The sequence below is a fragment of the Pituophis catenifer genome, unplaced genomic scaffold (assembly GCF_029215685.1).
Source record: "Pituophis catenifer annectens isolate HBS135680 unplaced genomic scaffold, rPitCat1.0.hap2 SCAF_4, whole genome shotgun sequence".
NCBI classification, from domain to species: Eukaryota; Metazoa; Chordata; class Lepidosauria; order Squamata; family Colubridae; genus Pituophis; species Pituophis catenifer.
The window spans coordinates 94,105,858-94,128,876 of NW_027256884.1; the positions used below are offsets into that span (position 1 = coordinate 94,105,858).

General features: G+C 33.6%; 1 protein-coding gene across 1 annotated transcript in view; it reads right to left on the minus strand.

Moving 5' to 3' along the window:
- The window catches only part of EPHA3 (EPH receptor A3), a 205,858-nt gene that overhangs the window by 115,032 nt on the left and 67,807 nt on the right, over window positions 1-23,019 (minus strand). The window contains exon 3 of the mRNA XM_070943746.1: window positions 5,586-6,246. Within this exon, the coding sequence (XP_070799847.1) occupies window positions 5,586-6,246 (661 nt within the window). The remainder of the gene's footprint in view (window positions 1-5,585; window positions 6,247-23,019) is intronic.

The window sequence follows — 23,019 nt, forward strand, 5'->3', positions numbered from 1 at the left end:
AGCTTTTGAAAATGTATGTGAAAGAATATACAATAAATAAATAGGAAAATAGAATTCCATGTTAGTTTAAAATGTTTACAAATTGAATTCCAATATACAAAATGAAACCTGTGGACAGATTTATATTGTTCTTTTCTGCAGCCAACACTCAGCTAAGTCAAAATTAACAATAAAAAAGAAAACAATGCCCTAATCAAGGAAGTTTGAAGTACACCCTCATCAAAACTGGCAGTGTAAGCTACTATCTATAAATATAAAGCAAACCTCATAGTCACAGCCACCAGCAATAATGATGATATCTCGTTGGGTAATGAACATCTACAAGCAATCAAATTCAGGGAACACCAATGATTCCATAAATTTATATTTAATTTTCAAATGAAAGATTGTGATTATCCTTATGCCAAGTCTGAAAAACTAATTTGACACCATCCCTACCCAATCCTAACTCTGTTTGTACACATGTTGATTTGTTTCTAACCAACCAGAGCAACACGGTTTTACCATCTTACTTCCATGGCTCATAACCTCATATTTCTTATAGGGTTTTCAGTCTTTTCTTTTTAAACTTGTAATATCTAGAACTACAAATACATCAAACAAAGAAAAAGTAAGAGTTTTGAAGAAATGTTTCAAAAACTACTTGGCAATAATTGATAATAGTATCATGTTCAAATTAATAGCTTTGCAAAACATCTGATATTTGAGATAGTTATGGGTATATTGACTATTAATGCTTTTATCAAAAAATCTGATAAATAAATTATCAAACTGATTCATTAAAGTTCATTCCATTAATGCCACCCTAAAGTGTTTGATTTACAACAGAATAGACAATATTTTTATTGGGAAGCACAACAAACCTATGGAAAAGGCAGAGTGATAATGCAAAAAAGAGCATTGGTAGTACAGTGGTCTAAGGCACCCTGTTATTAAGCTGGTTATTAAGACCAGCTGCCTGCAATTACTGCAGTTTCGAATCTCGCCAAGGCTCAAGGTTGACTCAGCCTTCCATCCTTTCTAAGGTAGGTAAATTGAGGACCCAGCTGTGGGGGCAATAAGCTGACTTTGTATAAATATACAAAAGGATGAAGGCTATTGCTGAGCACATTGTAAGCCGCCCTGAGTCTCTGGAGAAGGGTGGCATATAAATCAAATTAAAAAAAAAAATGCACAGGACCATGACACTAACATTGAGAAGAACATTGAGCATTATAACCATTATCATCACCACAATCACCACCACTATTGTTATTCTTTATTTTTGAAACTACTCTGAGTTATTTTAAAATCTCAAAACCATTACGAAACAGTATTACCTATTTGTTGCAATCATAACTGAAGGAGGGTTCCACAACTTCAAAAAAAAAAAAAATCATCTCTATATTCTTAGGCCCCAATTCATATTAAAACATAGATACAGTAACAATTAGGATTATGGGAAGCACTTTAAAAGTTGTGTTCTCCAATGCATGGGAACATGAGCAACCCGTGTTCTTCCAATTAATAAAGAAGCCACATTCAGTTCAAAATGAAATAACTTTACTGCATTTGCATTGATCACAGAACATACCCATTTATATAATAGCTTTTTATCAAAATCTGTTAATAGGTATTATATATGTCATCCTTGAACTTATTAGCTCTGAGCATAAGCAGAGCAGAGAAAACAACCAGTCAGAGAATCAAACTATAATTATACAGACATAATGTAAATATTTTAAATAAACAAATGAAAATGGTTTCTACAAACTAACCATTTAAATGTGGTATAATAAGAAAAATGACCAATTGTACGATTCACTTGGTTTTCATGCCTTTATGAATGTTTTTGCTGGATAAATGGAAAGACATTTACTGATGCTGCATCTGGTTTTATAGAAACCAGTATTCCAATAATTCACAATGAGACAAAACCATCTATCAAAGCCAATCAAAAATCTAGATAAATGCCTTCCCTCAAAACACAATTTTACCATTCATACCTACTACTCATTCATTCATCTACTGTTGGGGATATGTACTCATTAAAATAAGCATGATAAAAACTAACACTATTAAAATTAGTAACATACCAAAAAATTATTCCTAGCTGCAATGAGGCTACAGAATTAATTTTTCTTATTATCAAATATAAATAGAAACCAGATATAGAAATAATCAAAATCACAGTAAGATAACCCTTAAAGAATATTTCAAAACTTTTATCCTTACCAATGTTTCAGCTTATTTAGCTTTGAAATATCAATGCATACAACGTGATATAATATTATATATTAATTAAATGTATATGTTATATTGTTTTTATATATACATTTAAGTGGTAATTATTCTATGGTCCAGCATTTTGGATTCCAAATAGATGGTTAAGGCATCAAGCTAGAAAGCAAGAGGTTGTGAATTCAGTCTTAGTCATGAAAGCCAGCAAATGATTATTTAGTGCTCTGAAGACAATTTTTCTAATTGTTCAGTAGGAAATATTTAACTGAACTACATTAAGGTTGATTCAGCCTTCCATCCTTCTGAGGTCAGTCAAATGAAGACCCAGATTTTTGGGAGCAATATGATGACTCTGTAAACCACTTACAGTGCTATTAAACTTTATGAAGCAGTAGAGGCTCATCCAGATAGGCCATGCCTTCTCCTCTCGGCCTCCTGTGTATAAGACACCCCTCCATTTTTAAGTAAATATTTTAAAGAAAAAGTAGCTTCTTATACACAGAAAAATACAGTATGCCTTCTTTTGGAAATGACTCTATCTTGAATCTATGGGAATGGCTTATATAATTTTCCATTTTCCCTAAAGTAAACAATTAAAAACCTATGTCCATTGATTCAGTAATATATATATAAATTACTTGCTTTGTCTTTAACATCAGACAGTTGGATAGACTTTTAAATAGTTGTTCTGGAAACCAATATTCAATATGTTACTTTGATGTTGTAATTGTATATGTTTTAAACCTGTCTACAGTAAAAGTGTTTCTCTGAATTCCTAACAAGCTCCAAATTCTTGGAAGATTTTTACAAGCAAAATGAATCTAGCAGTACTCTTTATTTTAAAAAGTGAATACACAGGCTACATATTATAAAAAATATTTTATAACACGGATATTGGATATTATGTTCTAAAACAGTTTCCACGCTGGGTTGGAACTGAACGAAGACTGAACCAATTAATAATAGTTTGTCCCCAAAGCATATATTTATCTCGGATCTTTGATATCTGTACAAATTTGGTTGTCATCTGTAAATACCAGGAACAAAACTCTAGACTTTATTTTTAAACATAACATGTCAATGATGTTGATTGAGCAGACTGTTAAAAATCAAAATTAAATGATCTTGAAAATTAAGCAGAACATAAAAAATGTAATATTCTAAATTTGTAATACATGAATTTCAGAATAAGTTTTATGTTTACCCTATGTCTTCAATTTGGATTAAACACAATGTTCAATTCTCAAAAGCAATCTGAAAAGCTGATTTAAATTACACTTTGGTGAAAATATTTGACAAATTTGGGCTTTGACAAAAGCTGTCAGGACAACAGAATATTGTAGGTAAAATAAAAGCATACTGAATATCTTGTCACTTTTGCTACTGTTATGCTACTACAACACTCTCCTTGATGAAAAAAATAGGATGGCAATCAAAGAAAACAGAAAAATGTAACTAGATGCAAGAAATGACTGCAGGATCAGAATCTGATTTTGTCTTTATATTTAATAGGGGTGGGGTTATTGGTTTCTGTACTAGGGTTTTTTCCTTGCAAGCCACTTGGAGTCACCAAGAGTGAGATGATGGCCATATAAATTTTCTTAATAAATGATAAATGCATAAACATAAAAGTTGGATATGTGACTATATACGATTGGATAAAAGCATTTTTTAAATTTCTCCAAAATTACTGGCTTTCTCCAGTAATGTCTCAAAAGCAAGATTCCACTAGTGAAAAAAACCCAATGAAAGGTATTTTTGTGAAATTTTCTCTTGGGAAATATGGGAAACTTCAGACTGCTGAAGTTATGATTTAAAGAAAAGATATCTATCATTTAATCATATACACAAGTGCAAGAAAATTCAGGTCCTCTCTTAAAACCTTCCCACAAACTCTGTTTTCCTTTCAAATAATTTCTGAAATATTTTTATTTTACAAAATTTATTGAGAATTGACACCAAAAATGCTGGAGAATTTCTGTCCTTAGCACTAGTTAAAAACTTCTTTCATGCCTATACCATACACAATCTAGATTAAAAACAAACTGAAATCACTCAACTTCATTTTAAGAACACGGACCCAAACAGCAATATATTTTATATAAAATATAAGATATGTGCTAAAATATAAGTTTATATATAAATAAATATACTGCATATTTATATGTCAAATATAAATTGTTTCTTTTTACATTAATTTTAAGCTTTAAATGGTTCTAAAATTTTTACTATGTTTCACTGAGGATTAACAAAATAATAAACTTATTCATCTATGTTTTTGAAGACACAAAACAAAAACAAAAAAATCATAATCACAATATTAAATAAACTGCATTGTTCAGTATCTATAATCTGGTACATTAGCAGAAAACTCTCTGCACCCCAGGGAATTAGAGCCCCATGAAATATTTTTGGGACATGACCATCATTAAGAAAAGGGGAAATGACTGATGCAGTTAGATTTAATGCCTTGAATAGGAAATAGATAAAGACTTTTTAAAAAGAAAAAGAAAAAAAAAGTAGCTGGCAAATAGGTCTAGAATAAAAGTACTTAAATAAAAATATGGGGAAAATGTGGTCCAGAAACAGAGGCAAAAATTCTATTCTGAGATTAAATTTTATTTATTTATTTATTTATTTGTTGGTTTATTAATACATGCCTTTGAATAAGTCCTTGCAGTTTTCTTGGCACAGTTGTTCAAAAGTGATTTACTGTTGCCTCACCGCTAAAGGTTACCAAGTGGCTTTGTGCATTAGGTCAAGGGTCTCTAACCCTGGCAACTTTAAGCCTGACGGACTTCAACTCCCAGAATTCCCCAGCCAGAAGCTGGCTGGGGAATTCTAGGAGTTGAAGTCCGCCAGGCTGAAAGTTGCCAAGGTTGGAGACCCCTGCAGGAGGTGAGACTAGAACTTCTGCACTACTGGTTTCTAGCCTTGTGCCTTAACTACTACAGCAATTGGCTAAACTAATTTGCATAACAAGTCACAATATGCTTGTCCTTTCATCTGCTTTTAAACCAAGGAGCTCAAGTAACATTCACAGAAAAAAAAATTAGTGCCTTAGGATCAGTTCAGGGTTCAAATTAAAGGCCCCAAAGCATAGACCGCTTCAAACTGCTTTTGCAGTGGCACCCAATCTATTTCCTCGTCATTCATGGTTTTCTAACACTTAAAGCCCACTATACTACTTCTCAAGAATAGCAAATATATGCTCTCTTTTTAAAGGTATATAATAGTTTGGGTGTACTACAGAGAAAGATCTTGCTCATGAGGGCCCAGCCTATTTGTGGACCATTGCTTCCCTTACTGCCTGAAGTGGTAGTGTTCCTGTTGAAAAAAAAATTAAATTGTCATGTTACCATTACCTTGGCAGGCGTAGCCTCTTTCTTCATAGCCGGCATTACATAAGCACTTCCCTATGGGTACTAGCCATTCTCCTTCAGTACTGCAGTACATCTTGGGTGGGTCTTCCTCTTTGGAATGATTAACACAAGAGCCTTGCACTTCCACCAGTGACTGGGAATCCATAGGTACTGTATCTGGAAACATGGCCAGGTTCTTTATAGTAAAAGGGCATTTTTTGAAGTACACTCGTACTGATACTAAGGCCACACATGCACCCACATCTTGAAAAGCCAAATAAAATCCTTTCCTGCTCACAGGTCCCACTTCACGAACTTCAGTATTGAGCTTAAGAATCCGATCCCCAAGATCCATCTGAGTGAAGCTCTCATCGGCAGCAATGGTATCAATCTTTGTAAACTGGTGTTCTCTGAACTTGACAGAATGGTCATCATCAGATTCCATATAATACAAATTAAAAGTTTCCTTACAGGTGCCCAGAACCAATGGGATACTGTTACAATCCCTCAGAGTAAATTTGAGTTCCACATAGATTTTCTGAGCTGAATTGCGCGGTATCCAATTTGTCCTTAACCAATTATTTTGACTGTGGTCCATGACGTTGCAGACCTGGTAAGTTCTGATTGGAGTATAGTTCTCATCAACGCCACTTATTTCTTCCCACTGAAAAGAAGCATAAAAATAAATTAGCTAAATAAAAAACTGTATGTAGTCATTAATAACAGACAAATCACAAAATTGTGATTTCTTGAAAGGTTATCACCAAGGAAAACCTTATAATTTTAGAAGCACAATGACATTGTGCAACAATGCAATTGTTACAAATCCATAAACATTTTACTCATTTTTTCATTTAAAACTTGTAAATTGGCAAAAATATTTTTTCAAAAGTTTCTAAGAAGACTGTAACATTAAAACCATCTGATTCCCATCTCTCTTTTATATCTTTTTTTTTTGAGGGCTTTATAAAATATATATAGTATATAATATTCAAAGTCATTAATTTATTGTTTCTTTATTTAGTTTTCACAGAAAAGGGTAAACACTTCCTTTCGATGACAAAGAAAATGGATAAATCACAACAAAGGAGGTACAATGAAGCTGAGTTAAAAAAATTCACAACAGAGTGGATGGAAAAGAAAAAAAATAGGCAAAACAAAGCAACAGTTATTTTAGGAAAACTGATAAAATGCAAAATCTTAAAAGTAACGATCTACAATAGATTAGATTGAGTCACTTTCACTACAAAGGAAAAAAAGAAAAAGAAGTCTCACACCTCCAGCTTCCTTGTGACAAAAGAGAAAGTATTTTAAAGCACTAAAATAAATAAAACAAAAGTTTACTATCATTAGCAAGCAAAGAGGCATAAACAAATCAGCATTCAGCCAGGCTATTAAAAATTAGTGATGTTAAAAACAGAAGATACACTTAAAGATACAAGCAGCTGCAAAAAAGATGGAGACCAAACCATTCCAGCCAATGGTAGGATTCAGCCAGTTCGCACCACTTCGGGAGAACCAGTTGTTAACTTTCTGAACAGTTTGGCAAACTGGTTGTTGGAAGAAATCATTAGGGCAGAGAATTGGTTGTTAAATTACTTGAATCCCACCACTGACTCCAGCCACTCTTATCGAGAATTGGAACCATTCAAATTTCTCTCCCCAGTCAAGTCTGTGGTTCTCCAAAGGTATCGTAGGTTATTCCTAGTTACTCCAGTTCAAATCTGGGGAGCACGCTGCCAAAGAACCAGCTTTGGTAGCAAAACAGTTGCTTGTTGAGATGGAGGGGAAAAAAGCCCCACTTTCAGAGCACCATGTTTTAGGACTTTTGCCATTTTCTGGGTCCCAAGAAATAGTTAACTTAAAGTTTTATTAGGCAAGAAAAAGAAACACAAAACACTTGCTCTTTACTTACAATTGCTTTGGTAATTCTGAACCATGCCAATTAATTCTAAAATATATTTATAATGCAAATTCCCATTTTTAAATTTGGAAAGCTTCAACATGTGAAGGATGGTTATTTTTTAAATTTTGTAATTAAAGGAATATAATTAAGCATTCCTCAAACATTCTTAAACTTTAATCATAATCAAAAGTATCCATTATTCCCAGTAAGTTTATTCACAAGTGAATTGCACTTTTGATCATAATGTATGTAATGTTCCGTTTCCAACATTTGGTAAAATAATATGTACTCTGCTACTCAAATAAAACTTTAAAATATATTCTAAACAATTACAGAAAACATTAAAACATATTGTCTGAACAATTATAGAATGAACTATTGAAATAGCACTTGTCATATCGATATGTTGGGAGACACATAACCAATAGGCAAAATGATATAACGTAATTATCTATTTATAAAAAATTAAAATTAAAAAAACTTTAACAGTGTATCCTGAATAAATTAATCTCAAAAATTTTAATATGATTAATCTAATGATGGATTTGGGCTTAGAAAAGAATGCCAGTCTTATCTAATTCAAAATTAGCTCTCTTGATTTTTAGTTTTACTTTCAGAAAGGCGGATAATAACACAAACATTTGATTCTTTGATTGTCATCAAGTAAATGTCAACTCTTTTGTACCCCAAAATGTCCCTGATTTTTTAAAAATTAGTTTGTAAAGTGCAGCTAAAGAAAGAGAAAATAACCAGGAAGATTTTTTTTAATATACATAGAAAGACAATTTTGACTTGCTTGTCCAATAGGTCTAAAGTCAGAAAAACAATTTTATTGTAAAATATGCTGGAACAAGTTTGACAGACAGCATCTTGCATTTTATTTCAGAAGCCACTTTATGCTTCTGATTAATATTGATTTAGCATAGAGTTGTATCACGTTAAACTGCATAAGGCATACTACAGAATTTTTAGCATAAACCTACAAAACAAATATATCCATATGTTCCTAGTGTGAACATGATTTACTGAAAAAAAAAAGTTAAAACATTCTCAAGCAAGTCCAATCCATAATTGGACTAATCAAATTAAGATTTCTGAGATTAATTATTCAGTCTACACTATTAAAGTTTTTTTTTAAATTTTAACCTTCGTAAAAGTAACAAAATACAGATTATAGCAGCCAATGTATTTTTTTCCTAATAAATGTCCTGTTATTGATCTTGTCTGTGATACAAGATTGCAATTCATATTGGTTTCATAAATTGACACAGTTGACAAATATTTGCAAACTTTAAACTCTGTTTACTCAGTTTTATAACTACTAATGATCTTGTAATTCTGACACTAAAGTTGATTTAGGAATCAATCTGGGTCAGTCCCAGGACCAGCTTTCAGACCCGTGCTGGAGCTACCCTTTCTCTAGCTACCCTTTCTCTAGCAGAGTGTGACTTATAATCGTCTACCTTACAGCTTCTTGTTATGTGGAAACATTGGTTCATTAATAATGGGCTTTTTAATGAAACTTCATTCCCCAGTGGCATTTTCAATCACATTGCCTCCTGATACAAAATGAATAATATTTTATCAATTGGGCTGATGTATTTGAAAGAACTTGAAAGGGATGTGGTGGCTCAATGGCTAAGATGCTGAGGTTGTCGATCGAAAGGTCGGCAGTTCAACAGTTAGAATCCCTAGTGCCGCATACCGGGTTGAGCTCCTTTTACTTGTCCAGCTTCTGCCAACCTAGCAGTTCAAAAGCATGTAAAAAATGCAAGTAGAAAAATAGGGATCGCCTTTGGTGGGAAAGGTAACAGTGTTCCGTGTTCCTTTGGTGTTTAGTCATGCTGGCCATATGACCACGGAGATGTCTTCGGTCAGTGCTGGCTCTTTGGCTTTGAAACAAAGATGAGCACCGCCCCCTAGAGTCAGGAATGACTAGCACATATGTACGAGGGGAACCTTTACCTTTACTTGAAAGAAAATAATGTTTAAATGTCTCTCCATTCAATTTTTTTTTTAATTATTGCTTGAGTAGAGACATTTGATTTCCTAGAGATATCTTAAAGAATTTCAAACTATTCCTCAAGTATTCCTGGATAAATGAATTTCAGATAATTAAAAGTGAGTGCCAAAATTTTGAACTAATTTTGAGATTCTGTATTATGTAAGATATAGTCAATGTTTAGGTATTGTGTTTTCAGATGTCATATAGTCATTCATGTCTCTATCTTGTGGTCTGAGAGCTTAATGGAGGATAGAATGTATATACTGTTCTAATAGTTTCTATAGTTCCCTTTCTGAAAAGAACTGACTGCCAATAGCTGGATATATAGAAACATGTGAGTTGAATTCCCAGTAGAAAATTTGAACCGCAAAGAATAATATCTGGCTATCCATGTCTGATGACTCTAATAAGGATAAAATCAAGAATGTGGTGCCTCCTGGTCCTGGTAATGCATTAACTGGGGAAAAAACCTCACATATACTAACTAAAAATTTTACACACACACACACACACACACACACACACACACACACACACACACACACACACACACTTTAACAATGGAGATGACATGACATAATTTTACATGATATCATTGTATATATCTCTCATCTGAAAGCTTATAAGAAAGTGGATTTTATCCCATTCTCATAGCTTCTTATGCAGAAATTCTTTACCAGAACTTCTGATTAACTCATAGCTATCACCCACTTCCTAAGACTAGTGTAGGATGTTCTTTGATCAAATAAACCACACATCAATCTTATTTTGATTAAAATGTTTTTAATCATATCAGTGTTTTTATGATATGCATTAATATTTATTGATAAAATGCCATATTATAAATGAATCTACATACTTAATGCTGGATCCAAATGTTCTTTTATGTGGTATTTCCTTTCTTTCTTTCTTTCTTTCTTTCTTTCTTTCTTTCTTTCTTTCTTTCTTTCTTTCTTTCTTTCTTTCTTTCTTTCTTTTCTGCTGAATTTTATATTTGCACACTTGAATGAGCATAAAACTGTAGAAATAAACTAAATAAATCTAAAATGGTACCAAAGCCCTTTTATCACTTCAAAGTCTATATCATAAATTATAGAAATTAAATAAAATTATAAAATTATCTGAATAAGGGGCAAAGGGAATAAAGAAGATCAGAATGAAGTCTCTCAGCTATTTTATCAACAGCCATTTTGTATACAACTGTTTAATTTATACATGATGAAAGAAGACTCAAAAACAGCTTATCTATAAAAATGAAAGCTAAATTTAATATATGGAACAAAACTAATGAAACTAATTTTAAGCTTTGTTTGATGTTGCTATATGATGTTGATCATCACTTTGCTTTGATTTACAGTTTGTTATGCTACTCATAACTAATATTTTACATTTAATGGAATATTTATGCATACATATGCCACAACTTTATTCTTCCTCTAGTATGTTTATATTTAAAGAGCAAAGAAGTATGAGTGGTTAGCTCAGCATTCAACTGATTGGAAGTAATATTATACATATGAAGACAGAAATAGCTTTTTAACTAAGGGCATACATTTGCTTTAGTAAAAGAAAGACACATTTGATTGAAGTATGGAGAAAAGATAATTGAATATGTCAGTATGTTGGAAGAGGCAGTCTATCAAGAAATTCTTTTGTGTAGTCATGACTAAAATGAATGGAATCACTAAACTTTTACCTAATAACATAATGAAGAAATGGATTCCCAGGAGGTAAAGCAGTGATAAGCCTAAATAAGTAAAAATGACAGAATATTTTTTCTACTAGAATTCATGGTAAAGTATTTAGCATGTGATCATATCAGATGCTAAATTGCCACAGGCAATTTATACATACTCAAAAGGGGGGGAAACCCTAACAAAATTTGGTGCTACTTCCTGAGAACATTTTTTGCCCACAATGTAGGCCTCACAAAAGGTCATTGGAGCATAAAGAAGTTAAACCAAACAGCTCTCAATATTGTTATCTTATATTAGCAATCTTCTTATCTCTTCTGCAGAATAAATTGCTATATGAAATTAGTGGCCATATAAGTTCCTTAAATGAACAAATAAATCCTGAGCAACTATTTTAGATGTTGATAAAGAAAGGAAAGTCACAATGATTGCGTAATAATTGCCATCAGCATTTCTCAACCTTGTAAGTATGTGAATTAGTTGTTCATACCCAAGACCAAAGCACCTTCTTGCTAGCAATGAAGACCTAGATAAGCAGATTAAAACCAACATTTATCCTAGACCAACAATGAAGCAGGAAATAATATCCAAACCAAGGTACAAATAAACAGTAAACAACAATCTAATTAAGGAACTGCCAAGAATATTTCTACCAACACTGACAGGGAAAGCCACTTGAATACAAACATTGAGCAAACCTCATTTTTTTCTAGCACTGATGATGTTACCAAAGATTTGCAAGAAAACAACCAAGCTCAGAGAATACCAAGGGCCCCACAATTTAAACCTGACATACATGCACACATACATATACATGTATTGGGAGTCTCCCAATCTTTTCTATTGGGAGTTGTTATCTGTGAATAGAATAGAATAGAATAGAATAGAATAGAATAGAATAGAATAGAATAGAATAGAATAGAATAGAATAGAATAGAATAGAACAGAACAGAACAGAATTCTTTATTGGCCAAATGTGATTGGACACACAAGGAATTTGTCTTGGTGCATATGCTCTCAGTATACATAAAAGAAAAGATACATTAATCAAGAATCATAAGGTACAACATTTAATGATAGTCATAGGGTACAAATAAGCAATCAAATCATATTAGGAAACAGTCAATATAAATCGTAAGGATACCAGCAACAAGGTTACAGTCATAAGTGGTATATCAAAAGAGCTTTTCTCACAGTTTTAAAAGCACGTAAAAGCTTTTTAATTGCTTTTTAATTGTCCTATCACATTTTATCATTTGTGACATTATTCTAAACATCAAAATTCAAAGGTAAGCCTCTGATACATACAGTAGCTCCTTTTTTAATTTTATAAAGGCCTTTTTAATGTTGCATATTTCAACGTAAGCCATCAAGAGTCATGTAAAATAAATAAAGTATTTTCAAATTGAACTTGGCTCATAATGATTCTATAGTTACAGCTATATAATTTTCATGGCGATAGTGCATTAGTCCTCTGCTACTGCTATCCTCTGGAATGTTTCCTTAATTTCTCATAGCAATTTCGATGCCTGATATTCTCTCTGTTTGCCCTCCAATTTCTAATCAGGCACATTACTCACTCCAAACCTAGACAAAGTCTGCCAGATGCTTCTTTTCTATACATAAGATCTAAAGAAATGACGAAGAAGAAAACTTGCTACAAGGGTATATCTTGCAAAGAGGGCATCCTGCAGTTGGCCATTATCTGAGGGGAGGCAGCAAGAAGATATTTTCTATTGTTGTTTACAAATATATTCCTTCAAGAGCAATTCTATGGAATCCACAGCACAAAACTGAAGCAGTTAGTGGTAAAAATAAACAAAGCACAAAGTGAAAAGAATATGTTGAAAGGAAAATGTTAGGCTGCTGGCAGCTGCATGAACCAAAAGTAAATCTTTTTTCAAGGAAGAATCTCAGAGTTGTCATTAGCAAGCTTATTAAGATGAAAGTAAGAATGTTACAAGAATGTGACAGCAGGTGATTTTTTTTTTCTTTTAGAAGCAAAATGTATCTGTATACATTACAGCACTAACTTTGGATTCTTCTCTCCTTATTACTGGTGTAACGGCATAGGGGTTTGTCTTTTCTCAGATACCATGGAATCTATAACTGTGGATTTACATAGGTTACAGTTATTGGAATCCTTATCACTCTTCCATCAAACCTTTATATCAAACCTTGTCATAGGGAGAGCTGGAACCAGCAAGGTGGAAAGTGAATAGCCCAGAACAGACAAGACAATTATATAAAAGTTGTACAGATAGCACCAGCCTGAGAAAAGAGTAACAAGCAGTCCATTAGAATGAAGGAATGGGACAAATGAATTTAAGATTTTAACCTTCATACAAAATACTTATCTGCATAGGTAGCTTCTCCTACTCATCTGATTCTTTCTTGTTATTCAGTATATAAACACCATTTATCTATCTGAGCCTAGCCTTGACTTCTCATGACAGCTCTAGAATGATCTTCTAGAAACAGATGAATTACCATAGCCTGGATGTAAGCTTGTGATGGAATGTGCCTGCAGAAGCATTGTGGGGATATTTTTTTTCAACTCAGAGACTTCCCAGAAAGAGACCAGGATCAAGAGACTGTGCAGTCCTAAGGATGGTGGTATGAGGTTTATGGTAACCACATCCTAGAATCTCTTAGGATATAACTAGCTTAGAAAATTGTAGCTTTACAGTAGCTTGGCAAGTTTCTGTGAAAAAATAAAGGATTGGACTCAGCTGGATTTCTCTGCTTCATCTCACCCATTGCTTTCCCTAACCATAGAAAAAAGGGAATTCCTCAGGTCTATATAAAGCATCTTTTCTTGCATAGAAAGCTGAAAGATGCCATTTATAGTCAAAGTGAGAAAATAAGTATTTACTGCCACAGACGTGTCTTTTTGATCTCTTTCTTGGGACAGGAGATGACTTGGAAATTCAAGAAGAGAAACATGGAAAATGGTCAGTTTGGTTCTGATGTACCTGTATGGTTTTCTCTTTTCAAATTGTTGAAACGGCAATGCTCTACCAATTTTGGGAAGATTTGCCATTGTCCTAGATCAGGGCTGTCAAACCTGCAGCCTGCAGTCCAGATGTGTCACGCACTGGCCACGTTCATGCCTGGTTTGGCTAAGCATCAGTGGCTTTTTAACTGAGATCCTCAGAAATTTCTTTTGACCTAGGCGTATTGTACCTCTTGAATGTACATGGTGATACTTTCACAGTGATGAAGGTTTATTATATTTATACAGGGCTGTGTTGAGCCCTATTCAGGTCTAATTAAGTAATCACTCAACTGGCTTTCAACTACTTATCCATTGTACTGAATTACTTGAAGCTGAATGGTATGTTAACTATTTTTAACTAGCATCCTGCATTTTTGATGAGTTTGTATATGAAATACATGACTTCAGTGGTTTTGTTCACTCAGATTCCCTTTATATATTACTAAGATCCCCACAAAGCTTTAATAAAATTCAGTCACAAAGATATACAAACATTAAGAAAATATGAAAGGTATTAATTAGTATAATGCTATAGAACTTTGCATTATAAATATCATTCTGGAGTTCTATATAAATTTATTCATCAGACAATATGGCCAGTTGTATAGTATAATTTGAATCAGGGATTTCATTACTATTACAATTATGCAACACAGTATTAGAGAAGATAATTCATAAGACTTAGTCTATTTAACAGCTATAGTATATAAACAACTTGACTGCACAATTGTCGCTATTTGGTATCAAGACTATTCCAATTATTATATTATCTCAAGTTTATATTTGGAAATCAGGCTGAACTTTGCAACATCTATTGCATTCCTAAAAAATTAATAGCAATATGGACTTGGGAGTAACTAATAAAAGTAAATAACAATGAGATACTATTATACTAATAAAATGTGAAGATTGGTACAGGTGCTAACAAGTTCCCGCTAACAAGATATTCTGCTGGAAGTAAATATATCAAAAAAATTTATTCCAAATAGGCAAAATTGCATAGCATGCTTATTGTCACTGGAATTATTTTACATCACCTTCTGAACTCATTCATGCAACAGAAATATCATAGCTGTCAGCTCTTCGAGGTTTACCAGATCAGGAAACAGACTCTACAAGATTACTAAAACTATACTTTATTGGGCTTGGCTATGGTACAAAATCTTGCAAAAGCTTAGCTACATTTTCCCTTCATGCTGGCTTATACCCCAGGGAATCAGGGAGGAGCCCACTTGAAACTCTTTTAAATGTTTTTTTTTTCTTTTTTACAGTTTCAAGGCACGTTTTGCATTACATTGTAGCTATCATTAATAGTTTCTTCAAGGTCATCTTCATGGCTCCCTACAATAGTGGACAAGATTTGCTACCATTCAGATTGTTATCTGAATGGTAGCAAATTGTTCTTAATTTATATTAAGCCATGGTGACACAGTGGTTAGAATGCAATATTCCAGGCTAATTCTGCCGACTGCCAGCAGTTCGATTCTCATTGGCTCAAGGTTGACTCAGCCTTCCATCCTTCCAAGGTTGGAAAAATGAGGACCCAGGCAATGTGCTGACTCTGTACAATGCTTAGAGGAAACTGTAAAACACTGTGAAGCAGTATATAAATGCTATTGCTATTGCTATATCCCATGTTTTATTCGAGTGGGATACTTAAATTAGTCACATAATGCTTCCCTCCAATTTCCCCACAAAATAATCCTATAACCAACACTATGCTAAAAATGTATGGCCTTAAACCTGGATCTCATTTAATAAGTACATTTACTAGAGGTTTCTAAACCAGAGGATTCGGATGATAAATATACACACACTGATGTTTCTGCCTTTCGAAACATTTTCATGGAATAGTGCTACAGAAAATAGCATGATAAACACAGTACAAGATATTCATATTGAAAATGTCCTCAAAAACAACCACACTAATAGAAAGGAACTGATAATAGTATTTTTAAGTTGCCAAGCAATTGGTGTAAGAAACAGTAAATAAAAACATGGAATCTTTTAATCCAGTGCCTCCCACAAGCTGTGTCATGACCTGCCTAAAGGAAAAAAATCCTCATGGATGAATTGCCAGACACCCTGCAGTGTACAGAAGAGACAACAGAGCATTAGGATTTAATGAATGCATGATGTCAGGGTTAGAGGTGAAGGCAACAGGTGGGCCCTGCAAGCCAGGATCAAGAACAGATGGTTTGTTCCACCAGTACAGAAGTACCAATTTTTCTGACAATATACATGTTTTTGCCAAAGTCATAAACTTTCAAAATTCCAATCCATATGGCTGTTCATGAGCTAACAACACAAAAATCTATAGTTCCTATTTCAAACATTCAGTATTATACTTCTATATGAAGGATTTTTAGGCCTTGTCAGAAAGTGAACTCTCTAGCTTTTGGACAATGAATTCACTATCTATGACTCCATAAATGACATAACATGATTTTTCAGAAGCTGTATTTTCTTGTACACAAAAGTCCTAAGCATGCTTACATGCCCAACTCACATAACAGTAATCAATTTATAGGGGAAAACAATTACAGTATATTATAATTTCTTTGGCTTTATATAATGAAATTAATTTAATAATATAAAAGACAGAGAAATACAGTTTTAATATTTAATATTTTCTTTCTTTCAGAAAGATGTAATCCACATAAAATAATTTACTGATCTATAGAATATATAACTGAGAAATATATTAATATGAAAATATGAAGAGACCTAAGTACAGTTCAGTGTAGTTAAAATCTTCACATTCCAAAATATTAGCTTCTGACATTCTTTCTGTCTGAAAGAAGCAAGCAAGCAAAAAAAAAAAAAAAGTTACATCTACCAGGTGCACAATATATCATTTCTGTAGTTACATTACTTTCAATATACACAACTGTATACTCCCAGAAATCTTTAAAAAGTACATATTCTTCTATCATCATTTTTAAGACTTCAAATGTACACAGATTCCTTAATGCTGTGCTAAAATAAAACTGTTAAAAAGCACCAGCTGGCTATATTAGAAATGGCTCATTTCCAGGTCTCAAAATGTCTTATTTATATACAATGGAATTCTGCTGGCTGTTTAATATTTAGAACTAATATATATAATCAGCAGTCCTATGACTAAAGAACCACAAAAACAAATATGCTTGCAAACTTTCCCAACTGTGAATTAAGCTGGATCTTATTTCTCCCGACTAGGCTTATGACACAAACAAGACCTGTGTGTGTGTGTGTGTGTGTGTGTGTGTGTGTGTATGGAAAAAAAGTTGATGCGTATGAGATGGTTTCAATCATAAAGCCAACTAGCACATATACAATGTGCTGTTAATTAACAAACCAACCAAAAGTAAAGGTCTTTCAGAAAACTATCAAGTGATGCTTTCTGCTATGAAACTCATAAAAATGCACTTCCCTATACTGTCTAAAAAATCACCATAAGCCACATATGTCATGACATTATAGAACAGACTTACCCTGCCAGACTCCCCATAATTTCACTTGTATATTTGTTTAGTGTGTTATTTATAACCTACATTTCTGCCAATATCTTTACCCAGTTGATTTAGTTAAAACAAGGCTAGTGAATTTTGATCTAATAGATAACTTATAGAACAGACGTATACTTCAAACACAAATTTACTGTACAGCAACATATTCATTATAATTGGGGAAGAGACAGTCAAAACGGTTTGGCAGATTGAGGAGACAAAAATGACATGTTGATTTGGCTGGTTTGGCTGAAAATATGGGGTTATATGCAGTGGAGGTCAAGAAGAAAAGTATTTACATCCCTTTCCTTTCTTTGTCAATTTCCTGCATCCCCTCTCAAAAACTTACATGGAGGTTTGAAATATTTTTTGAAGAATGTGGGACATGTAGAACTGCAGTACCAAGGGATGGGAAACTGAATTAATCATCCTGTTATGAATGTAGCCTGCTTAGTGTTGCTCTTTGAAAATAAGGTCATGCCAGCAAACAGACTTCTTGAAAACCTGGCAGGATTTCTTTCTTTCTTTCTTTCTTTCTTTCTTTCTTTCTTTCTTTCTTTCTTTCTTTCTTTCTTTCTTTCTCTCTCTTTCTTTCTTTCTTTCTTTCGCTTCCTTCCTTCATTCTCTCCTTCCCTCCCTTCTTCCCTCCCTCTCTCCCACATATCAAGGTAGGACAGTTTTGAGTTTCTTTCTCACTGCTCCTTTTTTCTGGATGAAGCTGGTGCTTAGGAAACAAATTACATAATGTTCCTTCTTTAAGGTTATCGCAATACTCCTCTATACCCGCTAACTTCTCATCCAGACATTTATCCCCATAAGGGAAACATCCTCTGGATCACATAAGGATGCCCCACCCTTTCCTGATTTTCATAAAGTTTTGGTATTATAAAACAGAGCCACAACTCTGTTGAAGTCCATGGATTGAAGCTGAAAAGCATAGGGCTATCATAATTCCCCATAGTCTCTGATTAAAGTTTGGATAAATGTAGGAAGAAACATTCACTTTGCATTTCTCCCTTATTGTCATTGGTGTCATTTCAACCCACTGTTCAAGCTTAGAATTTTTTAATCTTTTCTCTCTTCCATAAAATATTAAACCCACCCCCTTCCTGGCTTATCTGTTAACTTGATAAGTGTGCTCTCAATTCTTTCATTCCTTCCTTCATCTAAGTTAAAAATGAACACTACAGGATCCAGAACTAAGATCTATGATATTCCACTTGAAGTAGAATAATTCATGAGCATTCTGTGGAGGTCAACTGGGGAGGTCTACCTAACAGGAGTATTTACTTTCTATTTTTTCTTATTTTATTTATGAGAATATCATCAGGCACTATCAAATTTTTCCTTAAACCAGCTTAATTATGACTAGCTATAGTTTAACAGAAGTAACTATATCACTCAGTACAAGTAATCTTTCAGTCCATGTTTGCAATATTATAATTTTTGATAGACTATTCTTGTAATTAGCAATTTGTAGCCTCTCCAAGGTCATATAGAGGCTTATCTGGAAGATTGTATTTTCTTTTGAATTTTGCTTCTTTAACTCACTTGTAATCATTGTAGCCCATGAGAAGTTCTGCAGTGTATTTATTTAACAGCATATGTTTGCATTTTACGTTTTATTATTCATTCATCTTGGTCTCTTTCTTCCCCCAAAGGGAAAGGCTATATCCTCTAGATACTACCTTGGAAGAAGGTGGTAGGAGCAGAATTACCAAGCTGCTATCACAAAACAAATGGTGAGAACAGGCTGTGAAAAATGTGATTGTTTTTGGAAAAGAAGAATTTGAATCTCCTTTCTTATGGGTCCAATTATCTGGGAGACTCTATTTTTTTAAAAAAGGCCTTTAAGTATAAATAATTATCTACCTGTATGTTAGGCAAATAAAGAAGGATTTAATGGAAAGTGTTATATTTAACATATATTGGAAAAGTTTTATGAAGTGTCTTTATATGGCTAAAGGGACCAATTGCCATACTACTTCAGTAAATGAAAGGTTTAATTAAGTAGGCATTTTAATTTAAAAACGACTATCACGTAACTATTTAAGTAGCATTCATCATCAATGTTTATAAACTATATAATTCCTAAAATGTTTGTCTTTTAGGAAAAAGAATCCTTCATGAAAACTGCTACTAAGCATACATATATGGATTGGTATGAATCAAATCTGAGGAAATTCCCACATTAGTTTCAACAAGCTTAAATTTTTCCAAAAATTTCCTTGTCTCCCTGCTTTTCCTTATTCTTTAGGAAACATTAACATTTACCAATATTTTTCTTGTGAGCTTTTGTCCCCTCATAGAATGATTTGTCACAAATTTATTTCAGATTCCTAGCACTGAAAAAAATGGCTTTTTAAAGAACCCACATTTTGATCCTTTTCATAAGCAAACAGCCTTCCCCCTCAAAATATTTACCTTTTACTCCATGTAATTAATGAGAGGTAAATAGCATATTTCTCACATAAAAAGCCACCAACTGAAATGCAGTACGAATTCCTAAAGTTCATATTCAACAGTCTACTGTGATTTGCTGATATAGAAGTGTCAAAATTGGATCTCAAATGTGGTTTAAAATTAAATTATCCATAAGTAGCATCTTTAAAGTATTCAAAAGACCTCTAAAAGTCACAGTAATCCCAAAGTTTATAATACTGTATGTATTTATACTTATTTATTTATTTATTCATTTATCCACAAGACACTCCAGATGGCTAAAAACATTAACAGAATATGAAACAATTAAACTAAACTAGTTAAAAAGCTAAATTGTTATTAATCTACCAGAAAAAGATTCACTGTAGAGGTATAAGAAGAAGAGCCTTAATTCATCTTATGGCATCATAGTACTGTTAATTTTCAAGATCTCTTGCACAATTTCTACAGTGCAGGAAGCTATTAAACTACCTTCAGCTCCTCTTTGAAAATCTCTACTACAGTTCTAGGCAGATTTCCCCTTCCCCTCTTGCTATCAGTAAATTATTTTTAACATTCATTCTTAATATTCCATCTTGAATTTCTTTTCTTAATACTCATCCTTAATTTTATTTTATGTCAACTTCTAAGTTGTTGTCCTGCTTCTTGCATGACAGCCTTTGAATGTTAGTTGACCACTACTTTAATTTTCCCTTAGTCTCTTTTGCAAACAAATCATGCCCAGCTTTTTAAACTGATTCTCTTGGATTCCAAATCATTTAACATCCTGGCAGCTCTTCTCTGAATCTATTTCAGCCTCTCTGTGTCGCTTTTAGAGTTCAGTGTTCAGAACTGGGCATCGTAATACTAGTGTGTTCCAACCAGCACAGTGTACAATGGAAACTATTACCTCCTGCGATCTCTTGTACCACATTGCTTAGATTGTAGTCCAAGATTGCTGCCTTACATTGGTTCAGCTAATAGTTCAGCTAATAGTTCACTAGGATTAGAGCCTTCTCACACACTGCATGAAGGCTGGTCTACCCTGTTTTTACATAATGGTTTCATTTTCTTTTTTTTTTCATACTGATGTTCAGGGTTGAATAGGATCCTTTGGATTGGGCCAAACATTGAAGTCGGTTAAACATTACTTTGTTCTCAAAGGTGTTAGTCAATTCCCCTAGCTTGATTCATCTGCAAATGTGACATGTATTCCCTCTTTTCATTCTCTACATGATCTAGCAGTATCATGTAGTAAATAGTCAGGAATCCCCCAAATGCTTCTCTTAAATTTGATTGAGAACCATGTACTGGACCATTTATTGAACCTAATACTGAATAATTGCTGACCTATACAATTCCCACACCTATAAAATTCCCTTTAACTAGATAAGGGGCAATAAAAAGAGATAAAGTTAGATTCATGTGAGTTATTCTGTACAAAATAATGAAGTATTCTTTAACATTAGCATTCTTTTAAACATGATTGCAGACATGCTGTCCTACTATCTTTTGTACAGATATTACAAGAGGTGCTATCTGTATAGTACAGATCGGTGGTGGGTTGCTACTGGTTTGGGCGAGCTGGTAGCAGAGATGGTGAGTTGAGAGTGAACCGGTTCTCTCTGACAGTTAGCTTGGCCCTCCCACCCACCCCTGCGTTATGCATAACTTATATTTGGTTGTTTTTAGCCCAGCTGAAAGGTGAGGCAGACCAGGTTGCCACGTCTCAGCTGTTCCATAATACACTGCGCTTGCATGAAGGGAACCGGTGGTAACACCGATTGAAACCCACCACTGGTACAGATATCAAGTTAACTGGTAAGGAGTTTCTTGGGACTTCCTTTCTTATTCCTCTTTTTCAAATGTGGTACCTTACTTGGTCTTTTCCAGTCTTCTGGCACATATTAATTCTCCAGACGTTTCTTTCGACTGTATTATTTTATTTATGGGTTAGACTAGATGACAAAGCCCTTGTGTAATGCTTTGGGTTTTTTTTAATGGCTGTTGGCTTTTTATTTCTCGTTTGATGATGTATTTCTTTTCTTTGAGTTGTTTTTAAATTGTAGTTTGTAAGTCACCAGAGTCATCACAGATTAAATAATCTGCACAGTCAGTGAATAAATTAATAAAATCTCTAGGTCTGCCTATGATTATGGATGGCTTACAAAAATAGAAACAAGTGTTTATTAAAACTTCTAATAAAAATATAATCAATGCAAAGAAGTCAATCACACGCCTGCCTGAACAAAAATTCTTCGCCACTTGGACAGCATAAACATTATGCACAGAAAATATACAGTAGTCTATCCTATAACAGGTCCTAAGGAAGGAGTCATCTTCAAGATTCACTTCACTTGAAGGATATACAGTATAATGGTGTGTAATTCTTTTTGCTATGGAGACATAAAACAGATGGGTGGCATTCCACCATTTGGGAACAATATGGAATGTCTTCAGTAATGCCTAAGAAATTTTCCTCTAAATGGTGGGCTTTTATTACTAACGCTAATTTCTGGATGGAATGCTGCTAAGTTAAACAGTCCACATTAAAACTCCATTGTTTCTCAAAATAATGTCTAATATAACAAACATTGAAATGGCTGCATTAAACCTTCTAAAATAAATGGGTTTTTTTTTTTTTTTGTTTTTTGGCCTGCCTTTAAAAACTACTCAGGCAGGGAGGAATTTTTATGAGAAAGAGCTTGGCCTCAACTGCAACAATAGCCAGTGCTATTGCACATTTACCCTACTAGGTTAAGGTGCAAATATATATATATATATATATATATAGGAACGCTGTTACCTTCCCAAGGTGATGCCTATTTTTGTACTTGCATTTTTTATGTGCTTTCGAACTGCTAGGTTGGCAGAAGCTGGGACAAGTAATGGGAGCTCACCCCGTTACACAGCACTAGGGAT